This window comes from Fusarium proliferatum (assembly GCF_900067095.1).
Source record: "Fusarium proliferatum ET1 genome assembly, contig: FPRO_scaffold004, whole genome shotgun sequence".
Lineage (NCBI taxonomy): Eukaryota > Fungi > Ascomycota > Sordariomycetes > Hypocreales > Nectriaceae > Fusarium > Fusarium proliferatum.
This window is the reverse complement of record NW_022194793.1, coordinates 735286-748617: the sequence shown is the minus strand read 5'-3', so window position 1 is coordinate 748617 and position 13332 is coordinate 735286. Positions and strand designations below refer to the sequence as shown.

Here is a 13332-nt window from a genome sequence, read left to right as displayed (position 1 = left end):
ATTTTGCTGCTTACAGCACCTTGACTTTTGATGGAAGTGGCCCAGCCTCAAAAGATCCCCGCTAATCTGCTTCCCTGACTTATCTTGCTGCACCTCTACAATATTATAGTCTTTGTTTCTATTTTCATATTGAGGCAGACCTGCCCAGAATCTCACTTTATGTCCCCTGCGGCTGTCCACCATTGACAAAGAGAGAGCAGCATGTTTGAAGTGCCTGAAGCAAAGAGGTAAGCGATGGCCTGCTTACCGTGATCCGTTTTCTATGTATTAACTCACTTTTCAGGGTTCGAAGAGAAGATCTGGATAAATCGGATGATGGCGCAGAGAATTGGAGTGACGATGGTGTCTGTGATGTTGAGTTGCGCGCAAAACTGAATGCACAGATCGCAAGATCATTGGGGCTGGAAATCTTGGCAGAACCGACCCCTGAAGTCGCGATGAAGGACTGTTCTCTCGCAGGAAGCAAAGAATCTCGTGATAACGATACTGGAGGATCAGAGACTATTTCTGCCGCCAAGGATGATGAGGGAGAGGAATTTGTTTTTCGACTTTTCAGCAAAGCCCCACCAAGTCAAAAAGTCGTACTGGAGGAAGATCCTGGACCAACAGGCGATGGAACTTTTGTGATCGGTCGGCCACTCACTTACTATGTGGTTCAAAACATCTCTGCAGAACGAAAGCATGAGTATACTGTAGCAGCAGTGAGTGGGGACCAAGTGTTGGCGAGATCACACGGCAGGGCTTGGGGTCTCGAGGTTCCTTGGAGGGTTACGAAACTCGCTGTCACTCGAAACGCTAGGGCGAATAAAAAACCACAGGATGAAGTGGCTCAAACAAAACGGCGACCAGGAAAGAAACAACGGATATCCCTAAGAAAGCGAGCAAAGGAAATGGAAGAGAGGAAAACAGCCGAAGTCAAGAAATTGGCCGAGAAAGAGGAGCATGTAAAAGACAAGAAGAAGAGAATGAATCGTCTGAAGAAGCTACGAAAAAGGGCAAAAGCAAAAGGACAGAAACAAGCATTGAAAGAGGGAGATGGGAATAATGGCTCTGATGTAGGTTCGTCGGGTTCTGAGTGAACGAAGTCTATAGAGTAGAGAAGCTTATAGATAAAGAGGAGTATTACTTGATAAACTATTCAAGTTTTAAATTATAAATATTTATTATTTCATATAATATCTATGTATTATTTTCCTCTTGGGTTAAGACGCTTATAAGATATAGTTACAGAATAAAATCAAAATCTGATAATGTAGTTAATAAACTTTTGCTTTTCTTAAATTGCTTTTCTTATATGTACTGATGTACTAAGGTAATTGCTCTCGTAGTAAGTACTTTAGTAGGCAGTTATTGACCACAGCAATAAGTTGAGGAGGATGCGGGGACCCTTACCTACTAACTAAGGTAGTTGCGCCTGGCAGGACCTGCATTGGTACCTCAGAGCATCCGCCAATTATATTCGGCGGGCGTTACCAATTCCCAAGGCTGAGATGTCGGGCTTCCTCCTCCTCCATCAACTCAACCAGGCCACGTCTACAACTATTATCGCTCATACATTTCGGTCTCTCTAAAGCACCGGCTGAGACAAAAGCCACACGCTTGTTTTTCTGTAATCAGCACTTAATCAAGCAGTAATTCCACTATGGCTTAAGCACCGAAACGAAAAAAACATCGACTTTGGCGGGGCATTTGTTTAGATCAACCTCCCAACACCATGAGCAACGCCTGGCCCCCGAGGGCCTCTCAAGACGATGCGCAACCTATTACTCCGATAGATGATGTAACTGACACAGGCGAAATCGCTGACCTCGCCGGCGAGGCCGAACAACCCGATCTTCCACCGGTTCCTGCGCCGCCCACAGCAGCACGGCCTCCCCTCGAGCGAAACTCTCTACAAGGCGCTCCTCCAGCCGCGCCTATGGCACCTCTCCCTTCAAATGATCAGCCTTCGGGGACCGACTCGCTCTCTCTCCAGCAATTGCGCCATATAGTAGCGGAGTTCAATCGCGCAGATCCTGTCGCCTATGATTTTGAGTACACCGACATGGGTCCGCATGCCGAAGAGATAGACGAGTGGTTCAACTATCAGGTACCACAGTGGGTTAGGCTCAGTGCTGCGCAGAGAGCTTTTAAGTGGCACTGGCAGCATGAGTCGAGATCTCAGGACTCATGGGATGATGCAGATAACGATACTCGAGCACGGTTTGTCCAAACCGCTATAGCAGGCGTGCAATCCAACGATGCAGCATTACGGTCAGCTTCTATTGGGAAGCTGGTGTACCTGGTTTTGGGCCGTTGGAATGATACTGCCATGCCGAATGCGACAGCAGGAGATAGTCGGTCCGTTGCGAGTATTCCACAGCTGCAGGCTATCAAGGCTGGAGTCGAGTGTCTTAGCTCTTTGGAAGGGCTGCCAGTGATATGGGAAGCCCTACGGAGTAATTTCGAAGTACAGTGGTGAGCATAGCCTGACGTACCTTTTGCAGCATGAAACTGAATATAGATCCCAGGTCAGGGGATCCTCTAGGGCAGCATAACAGCGCCCAAGAAGCTCAGGATGAGTTGATGAATCTCATGACCATCATGTACGTTGTAGTACAGGACACTCTCAACGACCCGGAAGACATGTCCTCTACATACGGAAAGTTGTGTAAGCTTTTTCTTCGTCTTCTATCTGGCCTTGGCTAATACGAATAGTGGAACTCAATCCCTCGATGGTCGATTACATGTTTACAGCAACTTCGAAATTACGATGGGATGAGCAAAATGCCATGCCCCAAACTCAGGTATGTTGAGCAGTCGTGTTGCACGCCGTGATGCTCATTCTTCAACAGATACTTCTACTGTTTTGGAAATCAATTCTACTTGTTTTTGGTGGAACCAAAGAGCTCGAAGCTATCAAAGACGCTACTAATGAGATGGGAGACAAAGCAGCTGATAAGAAGACCATCACTGCTTCACCCCTAGACTATCACGTTTTCCGGCAAGAGATTACATCAAAATACCCAGCATATGTACCTCCGCGACCAGCCATTCCACTTGAAGCAGATAACACCTCTTTATTACCCCCTCTCTCGAGTCAAGTTTCCAGGAATAACGGTGCTAACGGTATCATTCCCGCGCCACCTCAGGTTCACAGTGGAGGAACCTCGATTCTTGACCAACCAGTACACATTGCAACCCCAGCGCCATCACCACCCCCTTCTCCAGCGATAAATGGAAAGGGAGGCAAGAAACAGAACTATCAAACAAACCAGAATTTCCCTTTCATGTACCCTCCTTTGGATGCGTCGAGCAACTTTGCTGGCGGGAAAGGCCCTTCTGGTCTCCAACATGCTCTGGTAGGCCGAAAGTGGGAAGGAAGCGATATTCCCGCTTCCATCCTTGAAGCTGGAGAGTTATTCTCAAAACGAGTCAGGATGACACGGGCGACTCGCCAGCTCTGGGAAGAGCGCGAGCGATTTCTCAAGTTCGAGCGCGGCTATAATAGTGACCACAATGATGATGATGACGAGATTGAGGGTCTAGACCTTAATGAGCTTTCGGCAGAAGAGCAAGAGATTCTGAAGGCGGTAAAAGCGCAGACAAAAGCAGAGGAGAAGAGAAAGCACCCCGTCGCTCCTGAACCTGAGATTGACTATGGTCCTCGACCAGAGCTGTTGTCTGAACGAGACAAGCAACGCCTTGCTGCTGTTGAAAAGTTCTATGTGGGTGGTGAACACGAACCATGAAAATGGGGAAGATGCTAACGACGTTTAGCGTGATGCTCTGCCTCACCTCCAATCGCTTGTGATAGTCCTGCTGCGGCCGATTCTTCTTAACGTGACAGCAATCGTCGCACAGCAACCTCAACAAGCACCTCCAGGAATGGGTAGAGGTAACAATCCTGGCATGAACGGCGGTCCTTCGGCGAATAGACAGCAGCAGGAGTTGCCCGGACAGAGCCTCCCCAAACCACCGACACCTGAATTATCTCTAGAAGAAGTTGACGCCGCCAGGACTCGGGAAATCACATCGAAAGCCATGACTGGGATTCTCATACTCCTGTTGAAATGGCTGAGAGTTTCTCGTATGTTGACAGAGTCTGCTTGATTGGCTTCTTTGCTGATATTAAATAGATGTCCTCAAATTCGAGTATATGACGCAACTTCTATTGGACTCTAACTACGTACCTCTCGTCCTCAAGCTCTTCGCTCATCAAGATGTTCAGCAAGTGGTCGATAGCAAAATGGACCGCGCTGAAAATAGGTATGGGGTAATGCTTAGGAGTTTAGAGCCAGTCTGCTAATATCCCTAGTTTCTTCCATTTCTGTAACCTGTTGTCGCAATCTAGAGATAAGGCAGCTGCAGACTCGGTGCAGGAAGAAGATGAAGGGGATGACGAAGAAATAGAAGAGAGCGAAGATGAGGCTGCCCCTCCGCCAATCAGGAGAAGACGATCGCCAACTGCGCAAAACGACGATGACACAGATCCCAACAGCGATGACCACGCTTCTTCAACGAGACCCGAAGTAGACGAGCTTGGCTATCCCCTCAATCAACAACCGACAGAGCCTATCACAGACTTCTCGCGCCGCAACTTCTTCTCCCTCATTAATTACTTGAGAGTGATGCAAAAGATTTGCAAAAACAAAGCACACCGAAACTTGCTGCTTGTCCAATACAAGTCATCAACAATCCTTAGGAAGTCTCTCAAAGTACCTCAACCAGAATTACGCCTGTATACGCTTAAATTGTTCAAGAACCAAGTTCCCTACTGCGGCCGTAAGTGGCGCCAGAGCAACATGCGGGTGATCACAGCGATATATCTGCACTGTCGACCGGAGCTGAAGGACGAATGGCTTGCGGGAAGTGACGTGGATGCCGAAGTGGACGCAGCGCTTCCCCTGGAACAAGCATTGCGCAGCCTAACACACTGGCTTAACCTTCGCCGGTACCCAGACAAAATCGCACCAGATATCAGAGCTGCTATGCGAGACGAGCAGGACTTTTTCTCCAGGGAACTTGAGAAGCTGGAGTTGAATTGGACAGAAGGGGGAGGCGACGATGGCATGAGCGAACTAGAGCCGGGTGAGGTCTGGTAGGCCTGTTACACAAAGGGGTTCTTGCTTGGGTGCTTTTGGTCGGTATGACGAGTGACAAACAGCAAGTTGTCTGTTCACTCTCCGTCAAGACTCGTTTGTGGGTTTCCCGCTACATCAGCGTTTTGGTCTGGGATGTAACAGTTCAACCTCTCTGATACCTATTGAAGCTTGGCTCTGCGATGATATAGAGATGGAGGAGATTAAAGCGAAGACACCAGCCTGTCAGATGAGTATAAAGTATTTCAAGCGGCAAAAGGCCCTGGAGACAACATAAACTAAGAGGATTTTAGTTCAAGGAAAACAGAAAATGTGAACAGCCCAGCCTTGAATTGGATATTGATCCGCGGAGAAACGGCACATCGCTGTTATCCCGGCTTTGAAAGGATCAAAATGCATATGATTAATCATTAAGCGGGCGAGTCAAGCCCTATTATCTAACATAACGTGAATATTCATGGGCGACCTGTTAATTTGGCCGGTAGCGACATTCCGGGTATCATTCTGCGCAGTTTTCCAATTGGGATTTCCAGTTTCTTTCGTTATATCTTAAGTGCGATCGTAAACGCCGTCTTCATAGCGATAGTTTGGATTCTCGCTCTGACGAGCAGGCGGTTGAGTGACACCATACTCAGGCTCAGGGTAGTGAATCTGACCATAACCGTCCTGGCGCCCATGGTTGGGGTCTTGATAACTGAAGCCGGTGTTATCGTACTTGTTGTAGGTATTGTCAGGGTAGTTGTTGACGGCGGTGCGATCTGTGGTGTGACTCTGGCGATATGTATCGAGCTGATCAGGATGAGTATGCTCCGGCAAGTCATGACCTTCTTCAGCGGCAGCAGTCTTGCGACGACGGAAAAGACGGCCCAGGAATCCACCCTTGGCACCATAGCCCGAGGTGTAGTCGTTGGCAGGACTGGGGCCGAAGCGCTTCTCCTTGCGGTGGTGGCGAGCAAGGGCAACCTCCATCACAATGGAGAATATGAAGAAGATGCTGTTGAAATGTCAGTTGGGCTGCAGTATGCATGTGTCTAGATTTGTGACTTACATGGCGATGATAGAAACAGCTAGACAAGCGGATTGGAGCTTGCAAGCCGTGCGGTAACTCGGCAAAGCAGTGAATCCATCACTTCCCTCCGCAGTGTTTCCAGCTTTTCCTTTACCAAAGGGAGTGTCGAGATAGCCAGTGCAGCTGCTGGCGCCACCCTTGTTGGCAACAGCAACATAGATAAATGCACCGATGAAAGCGACATCCAAGATGATGGCGAGGAGAGAAGAAAGCGTACGGCCAGCGAGACAGCAAACAAGTACCAGAGCTGCAGCAGTGTAAAGAACGGCTACACCAGAGATACCCTCCACAGCGCGGATGGTATCGCTTATGTGAAGGTTATGGTTATGGAGCGTGGCTAAGAAGTAGGAGTAAATGGCAAGGATAAGGGCTGCACAGGCAAATTGAATGCCACGAATGAACCATTGAAGGAACTTGAGAGCGGTCCCTGACTTAGCACCCATGGTCACTTAGGTTTATACGAATATTGTCAAGAAAATAACGAAGATGTGAGGATTAAGGTTCGTGGAGGGGATAGGTAAACTGGGTGAGGAATTCGGGGTTTAAGTGGTTTCTTGCGTATGGGGACTAAGCTTGCGCAAGACATCCATTATTACGTAGCTGGGATCCCTCCCAGCGCCATTGCAAAGCATCTGATTGTGTGGAAGTGGCCGAGTTTCTGTTGATCGCATTAAGAGTGGCGATGCTAAAGCGGCCGAATCTGGTGATGACGACGTTTAGTGTGTGGCTTATACGCCTGTGATTGGATGGAGCAGGTGCACAGCCTTTGTTTCGTTAGTGGAGACGCTGGCGTGTTGTGGCTTGGACGAGTTGGAATTGGGGAGAGCTTCTTGATCATCTACCTACCTCATTGTCCAATAGAACCATCCTTAAACAGGAGGAAGAACAATATTAGAGCTTCCAAGCAAACAGATATCTACCTCAATGATTACACGAACATAGAAAACTGAATGCTTTTCATACCGCTATAGCCTTCACCCATATTCGGTGGAGCAGACTACCCATTGTCGATCATCAGTCTCAGGTTTCTGATGATGTCAACCTTGAAAAAAACTTGAACGCCAATGACGACTGAGACCGGGAGATCAACTCAACTGGAAGTTTTACCTACTAAACCAGACCTGAACAAGAAGAGATGGACCGGGGGGGGGGGGGGTCAAGAACTGCCGAAAGGTTTGATTAAGAACTGCTCAAGTTCCGAACTTCGTGACAAGGGTAGGCCTAAGTGAAAAATAAAGACCTAGGTAGCTCAGTAGAAGTTTATGATATCATTTGTGGAGTTTATTTTGACACCATGTGTCAAGGTCTGATATTTTCTTGCTCCCCAAGCTGAGGTTGTAAATGGATTAGCTATATTCTTTCTTCAACGACCTTGGTTTATTTTACAGCTTCGTTGCCATGAGAGCCTGGTATCCCTACTAGGAATCTACTTAGTCAAGTAGGAGAATTTAACAGGCGGAGAGACATCTTACAAGCAAGCCTGCATCATTTCATTCTCCTGACAGTACCATTAAAGAAGCATCACAAATTATCATCTACTATGTGCTTTGTCTGGCAAACCGTATACAGAGCATAAAGGCATAACATCCGTGGCCATCCCGAATGAACTACTGTTAGCGCCATAATAATAGATTACTTCTCTCATCTCTCAATTGGGATTTGTTATTTCAGGCGGGGAGTTTCCTCTATACCAACTACCTATCCAATTCTTAGTGAAGCTCTGTGGTCCGCTACGTGCCCCCACCATCGGTGGGTGTGTGCAGCATGCTACTACCCCACCACGCGTCTACTAAACACGTTCAGTAGTATTCGATGTTATCTTTCATCGAACAATTGAGTGTTATTGACCCAGCAAAAGGAAATCGAGATGGCAGACGCAACTAGTGACGAAGATCGAGAGGTAGTTATACTTGCTTCTTTCCTGGCAATATTCTACCGATAGCTAATAAATTGAGTGTAGCGCCTCAAGGCTGCCTTGTGGTACGCAGTTGGTCAAATAGTTGATGAAGAGTCTCTGCGCCGTAACCGAAATGCCACACCACAGTTCATCGGCGCACTCACAGAGCTAGTCTGGACACAAATCGGTAAGCAACAATCACCTCTCTCACTTTTGTATCGGGGTAGGGTGCTGAATAGAAGCAGAGAACGTTGCCACAGATCTGGAGAGTTTCAGCAACCACGCTGGACGGTCCACAGTGACAACAGACGATGTGTTGCTTCTCGCCAGGAAGAATCCCGATTTGCACCAGATCATGAAAGAGTTTGTTGACCAGGTCAAGGCAGAAAAGGGAACTGCAAAGGGAAGAGGGGGTGCGAGCAAACGCTAGGCTTGTGGGATGGTGTCTGGGAGTTTGGCGCAACAAAAGGGACTTGACTGGTGACGGGAGTCAGAGATTACGGTTAGCGATACGCAGCTTGCAAGGAAGTTCTGATAATCAACCGTCTATTTATCCACTCCCGTCTCTATGTGTATATGTGTATATGTGTATGTTCTATGGGCTCACTCAGATCTTGATCGAGGATTCCCCTTTATACTTATCCCGATACTCATTGAGCATGCCCAGAGTAACATTCGAGCCACCACAAAGCACGATCACCACGTTCTTCTCACCCCATTCCTCGTCGGACATGCCCTGTCCAAGCACTCTTCTCAAATCCCCACGATAAGCGGGGGCCAGGGCAGCACCGCAAGCGACTTCAACCAAATGCCGTCCATCGTCAGCGAAGCGCACGGCACTAATGGCAGCATCCGCATCAGATACAACGAGGCTCTTCAAGTTGCCCGAAGAATGCTGGCTCCATTTCCAAGTCTGCTCTGACACTCTGGTGGCGCCCAGAGACGTTGCGATCGAGGTCATCTCAGGGAGTGTTACGTGTTCTTTGGCAAGGACGCTTGCATTGAGGCTGTCTGCTCCCTTCGTTTCGACGGCCACAACAGCTGGTTTCTTGTCTTGCCAGGGACGGCCCTCAACACCTTGCATCAGGCCATTGATCAAACCGCCGCCTCCGACACTACAGACAATCCCTTCGACGGGCTCTTCAAGTTGATCTCGGATCTCATCGACCATGGTTGCTGCACCATCCCAAACCCGAGGATCGTCGAAAGGCGGGACATATATGCCCGTGGGATCGTTTGCCAATAGCTCCTCACGCATGTACTTATCACACTCGGCCCAATTCCTGCCTTTTTGATGTACTTCCACCCCAAGGTCGAGAAGCTTGCCCTTCATGAGCTCAGTAATGATGGTGGGAATCACGATAGTCGCCTTTTGACCCAGAGAGAGGGCAGAAGTTGCACATGCCAGACCAGCGTTGCCGCCAGATGAGCAGTAGAAGTGGACCGGGCCAGTGGCAGCACCAGCCGCTTGGGTCATAAGGTTGCCAATGCCGCGGGACTTGAAAGAGCCTGAGGGTTGAAGGTTCTCAAGCTTAAGGTACACATTGCTCAGATGATGTTAGTTGGTTTGAACTATGTCGTGGCGGTGAAGCTCACCAGCCTGCCACGCGGGACAGTTGAGGATTCAAGAGGCACGGTGTCCGGATCCATGGTAGCTTTGCATCAGAGCCGAGGGAGCCCATGATGGCAATTGAATTTAATCGCCTTTGTTGACAGTTTGAGGTGCTATACTGTTGCCACTTTGACTCCAATGATCGATTAAGGTTCGAATGGAAGTCAAGGCGGCTCGGAGGAACAGCGTGTTATGATCAGAATTTCTTGAAGATAAAGAGATAAAGAGTCAATAGAAAAAGGCTATATTGATCTTTATAGATGCCTAGTTGCCAAGCAAGAACCACGAAGACTCCGTAGAACGCTGTCGAGAGTGTTATTGAATTTCTGTTTTTAGCGCACTGCGGAGTTTGGCTTGGAACCCCAAATATTTCCCTGACTGTATCCACTTGCCAAACGAAAGGCGCAAATACAGTGATAATTGCATCTCAAGCCTTCGAAAGGGTTCTAGCCTTTTGACTGTCTGAGTCAGACGAAGGAGGGAGTCCTTGGGGAGCAAGAAAACATCAGACGTTAATAGAGGATATCAAAATAAACTTAGCAAAAGGTATCCTAAATTTAGTAAAGATATCCTAAACTTATACCAAATTACCTAAGGCTTTTCATACTTTAGGATCAAGGCCCTGGGTTTTACTTTCCTCCCCTAGAGAGTTTACTTCCCCTTTGACCTGTATAATATGGCTCTAGAATATCTACAAGGGTGAACTCGGGTTACAGCCTTGAACCCTGCGTTTGCTGTAAGAGTGCGCTGACAACTTCGGACTGAAGCAATCGTTTGAAGACATCCAGTGTCTGCCTGTCTTGATAATCAATTGGCGAGATCACTTTACAAACTTTTCCATCAATCGGTTTCGATATCTTAATTTTGGATAGATAGCTCCCAAATACATCCTCTTGCGACTTTCATTGCAACTATATCTAGCCAGGTGTAGCCATTCGTTCTTTTCCTATATGGTTGGAGCAAGTGACTGGTAAGTGATCATCGATACACTTTTCTCTTCTCACAATTCGGTTCAAGAACATCATGAATATAACACCCAAAACAGGCTCTTCAAGCGTTCATGGGGCCCTGGTTTATGGGCGTGAGCTAGAGGTTGACGCCTTGGTCTCCCAAAACTTGCTGAACCTCTCTATTGGTGCTTGTGTCGTCCACAGCCTTGATATGCTCCATAATGGCCTCGGTGTTGTCTCTTGGACTTCTGTAACTCCTTTGATGGTTTTGTCAGTTCTCCCCTGGCATGGTAAATCACTTGATCCTGTCATCACCCGCTGATGCGGTGTCATGTCTTTGAGATGCCTCACTCGCAATATGTTATTCATCTCTTTTAAATTGTCGTGCTTATCTTACATGTAGCCTTCTGTCAAGATTCGCCTCTTGTGTTCTTAACGTTTGGTAGTGGTAAGGCTGGCACCCAGTCGTGGCTATATTGCGCCCGGTCGCTTCTCGGTATCAGTTGCTTTAATCCCGTCGCCGCTATCTTTTCTGCCAAAAGGTTTCAAACGCCTGGGCAGAAGTCGACTTCATGCCTCGAACTAGGGATATAGCAATGCTAACACCGGTCTGCACTCTTCCTACATCGTCAACATAAAAAGGGGCTGATCGGCTGAATTGGAACAACAGAAAAACATAGAAACCAGAAATGGCTGAGACTATATGATGGATTGCTTGACTTATCAAATGCAGTGCCTCCTGGTCCAGTGTTCGTTGAAATGTAGCAGTGAATCACCAGCCCCTTATCTCAATATAAAAGCGTCCTCTTCCTTTCCTCCACATTCATCTCTTCACATCTTCCCCACAACACCACTACCTCTCTGCCCAACACTACTCATTTCATTCCCTCCTCACCCTCACTCAAAGCTATCCAACTCCTTCAATCTTCTGCACCTACATTGCACACCATGGCGCCCACGAGCAATGTCAAGCAGATAACGATGACCAGGGCTCAAGTTGGCCAGGTGATACGATCTAAGACCTGCTCATCCTCGCCAAGCAGTTCATCTTCTTCAAGTAGCCCGTCTGCACCAGGTAGCCCATCTTCCTCGAGCGACTCGGCCGTTTCAATCGGAAACAAGAGAAGCTCGATGGCCGCCAACAACGAACCCCCCAAGAAGCGTCATAAGCCTCAGCCCGACAGAGACTCACAGAGAGTTAAAGCATCCAACAACAACAAGGTGATCATCGAAGCGCCGCTCTTGACAGATTTCACCAAGAAGTATGGAATTCCCATAAGTCAATTCGTCTGGGGACCACGTGAGGCAACTCCTGAAGAAGACTCGTTTGACGAAGATGAGACGGCACCTCCTCCTGCTATCCCCAACGCCTACCAACGGGATCCAAGTTCGCGTCGACGTAGAGCTCTGGTGCTGCTGCCGAGGAATATCAATCCCATTCCGGCCCGTTATCGAAACCGTGCTCAACGAGGTCGCCGCGGGGTTATCCGCAGTTCCCCAGCTCCAGCTCCAGCTCCAGGGCCTCGACCTAGACTCCCCATCAGGATCAAGGTCAAGAACCCCAGACGTCTCAGCTTCATGGGCCTTCCCGCCGAGGTTCGTGAACAAATCTATCGAGGTCTTCTTTTGTCGGACAAACCTATTCTTGTTTACGATAGCTGGAGGCGCGTGTACCAGCGAAAGAACCCGGGCCTTGACATCAGCATCCTCATGGTGTGCAAGAAAGTCTTTGTCGAAGCGAGAGGCGTCATGTACGGCGAAAATATCTTTCTCTACCTTCTTCGGGATGCGCCTACTCAATATCACGGGATGGCCAACATCCAGGACCTAGTCAATGACGACATATATGTCCCTGAGCCTGGCATGAGAGACCAGGAAAACATCGCCGACAGAGACGCCAATCCTTTGGCACTGCCAGTCCACGAGCCTGGGACTATCGACACTGCCAAATACGCTCAATACTTTCGCTTCATCACGGTCAAGGCCGACCCCAGTCGCTCCACTGCCATTACGAAGGAATTCATGGTCGATGCTATCAAGATGTTTGCCAAGACCCCTTATAATGCCAACATCCACACGCTCAAGATCGTCATCAGCCCCAGGCTCGAACAAGGCAAATTTACCTTTGTCGATTTTTTCGAGCCAACCTCGGAGCTGATGATCGCATTGAGGGCACTACCTTGTGAGAGAATACATGTTCAGATCTTGAACGAGCATCTCAGCAATGGTGCTTGGCCCTCCTCGACTGATCTCATTCTTCGTACCCACCAACTGCGATTTCACAGGCAACTCGTGTTGCAGGCGCTTGAGGACAAAAGAGAGGATGAAAGCGATGACAGAGACGCCAAAGGTCAGAGCAGGGATCTTTTCAGAACGGATGCTAAGATGAGGAACTTCCGCTACAACAAGCTCTGTTGGATCCAACAGAGAATGGCCCAGCTCAGTAAATTCATTCTCCAGGTTTGCGAGAAGTCCGCCCAGAACGAGGATGGCGAGCAGAGCAACGCTGGCGGTGCTCTATCTGGAGCGACTGACGACGATGAAGACGATTTGCACATCCAGGAACACGATGAGTGGGAGGAGAGTGAGGACGAAGAGGACGAAGACCAGGAGTCGGACTACGAGCCTGAAGACGGATTTCTATGATTGATAGAAGATAGATCCGCGCCTTAGTGGAAGCAACGAGTAAGGGGCAAGTCGAGGCGAATACTCTGATAAGAAAT

The 13332-nt window shown here is 48.4% G+C and overlaps 6 protein-coding genes across 6 annotated transcripts; 4 read left to right on the top strand and 2 right to left on the bottom strand.

Annotated features, from left to right (window-relative positions):
• Positions 1 to 201: 201 nt before the first annotated feature.
• FPRO_04437 (uncharacterized protein) lies at positions 202 to 1079 on the top strand (the record flags this gene model as incomplete). The annotated part of the gene is made up of 2 exons (XM_031229947.1): positions 202 to 227; positions 284 to 1079. The coding sequence occupies 2 exons, from the start codon at positions 202 to 204 to the stop codon at positions 1077 to 1079; spliced, it is 822 nt and encodes a 273-aa protein (XP_031080133.1).
• Positions 1080 to 1714: 635 nt separating this feature from the next.
• FPRO_04436 (putative Protein required for hyphal anastomosis (HAM-2)) lies at positions 1715 to 5084 on the top strand (the record flags this gene model as incomplete). Its single annotated transcript, XM_031229946.1, has 7 exons — positions 1715 to 2457; positions 2511 to 2650; positions 2698 to 2786; positions 2835 to 3707; positions 3760 to 4069; positions 4119 to 4248; positions 4298 to 5084. 7 exons carry the CDS (start codon positions 1715 to 1717, stop codon positions 5082 to 5084), a joined length of 3072 nt encoding a protein of 1023 aa, XP_031080132.1.
• A 546-nt stretch (positions 5085 to 5630) lies between these two features.
• On the bottom strand, positions 5631 to 6593 carry FPRO_04435 (uncharacterized protein; the record flags this gene model as incomplete). Its single annotated transcript, XM_031229945.1, has 2 exons — positions 5631 to 6075; positions 6130 to 6593. 2 exons carry the CDS (start codon positions 6591 to 6593, stop codon positions 5631 to 5633), a joined length of 909 nt encoding a protein of 302 aa, XP_031080131.1.
• Positions 6594 to 8017: 1424 nt separating this feature from the next.
• On the top strand, positions 8018 to 8477 carry FPRO_04434 (uncharacterized protein; the record flags this gene model as incomplete). Its single annotated transcript, XM_031229944.1, has 3 exons — positions 8018 to 8050; positions 8111 to 8234; positions 8293 to 8477. 3 exons carry the CDS (start codon positions 8018 to 8020, stop codon positions 8475 to 8477), a joined length of 342 nt encoding a protein of 113 aa, XP_031080130.1.
• Positions 8478 to 8654: 177 nt separating this feature from the next.
• Positions 8655 to 9729, bottom strand: FPRO_04433 (uncharacterized protein; the record flags this gene model as incomplete). The annotated part of the gene is made up of 2 exons (XM_031229943.1): positions 8655 to 9594; positions 9644 to 9729. The coding sequence occupies 2 exons, from the start codon at positions 9727 to 9729 to the stop codon at positions 8655 to 8657; spliced, it is 1026 nt and encodes a 341-aa protein (XP_031080129.1).
• A 1828-nt stretch (positions 9730 to 11557) lies between these two features.
• On the top strand, positions 11558 to 13255 carry FPRO_04432 (uncharacterized protein; the record flags this gene model as incomplete). Its single annotated transcript, XM_031229942.1, has 1 exon — positions 11558 to 13255. The coding sequence occupies one exon, from the start codon at positions 11558 to 11560 to the stop codon at positions 13253 to 13255; it is 1698 nt and encodes a 565-aa protein (XP_031080128.1).
• Between the last annotated feature and the right edge of the window lie 77 nt (positions 13256 to 13332).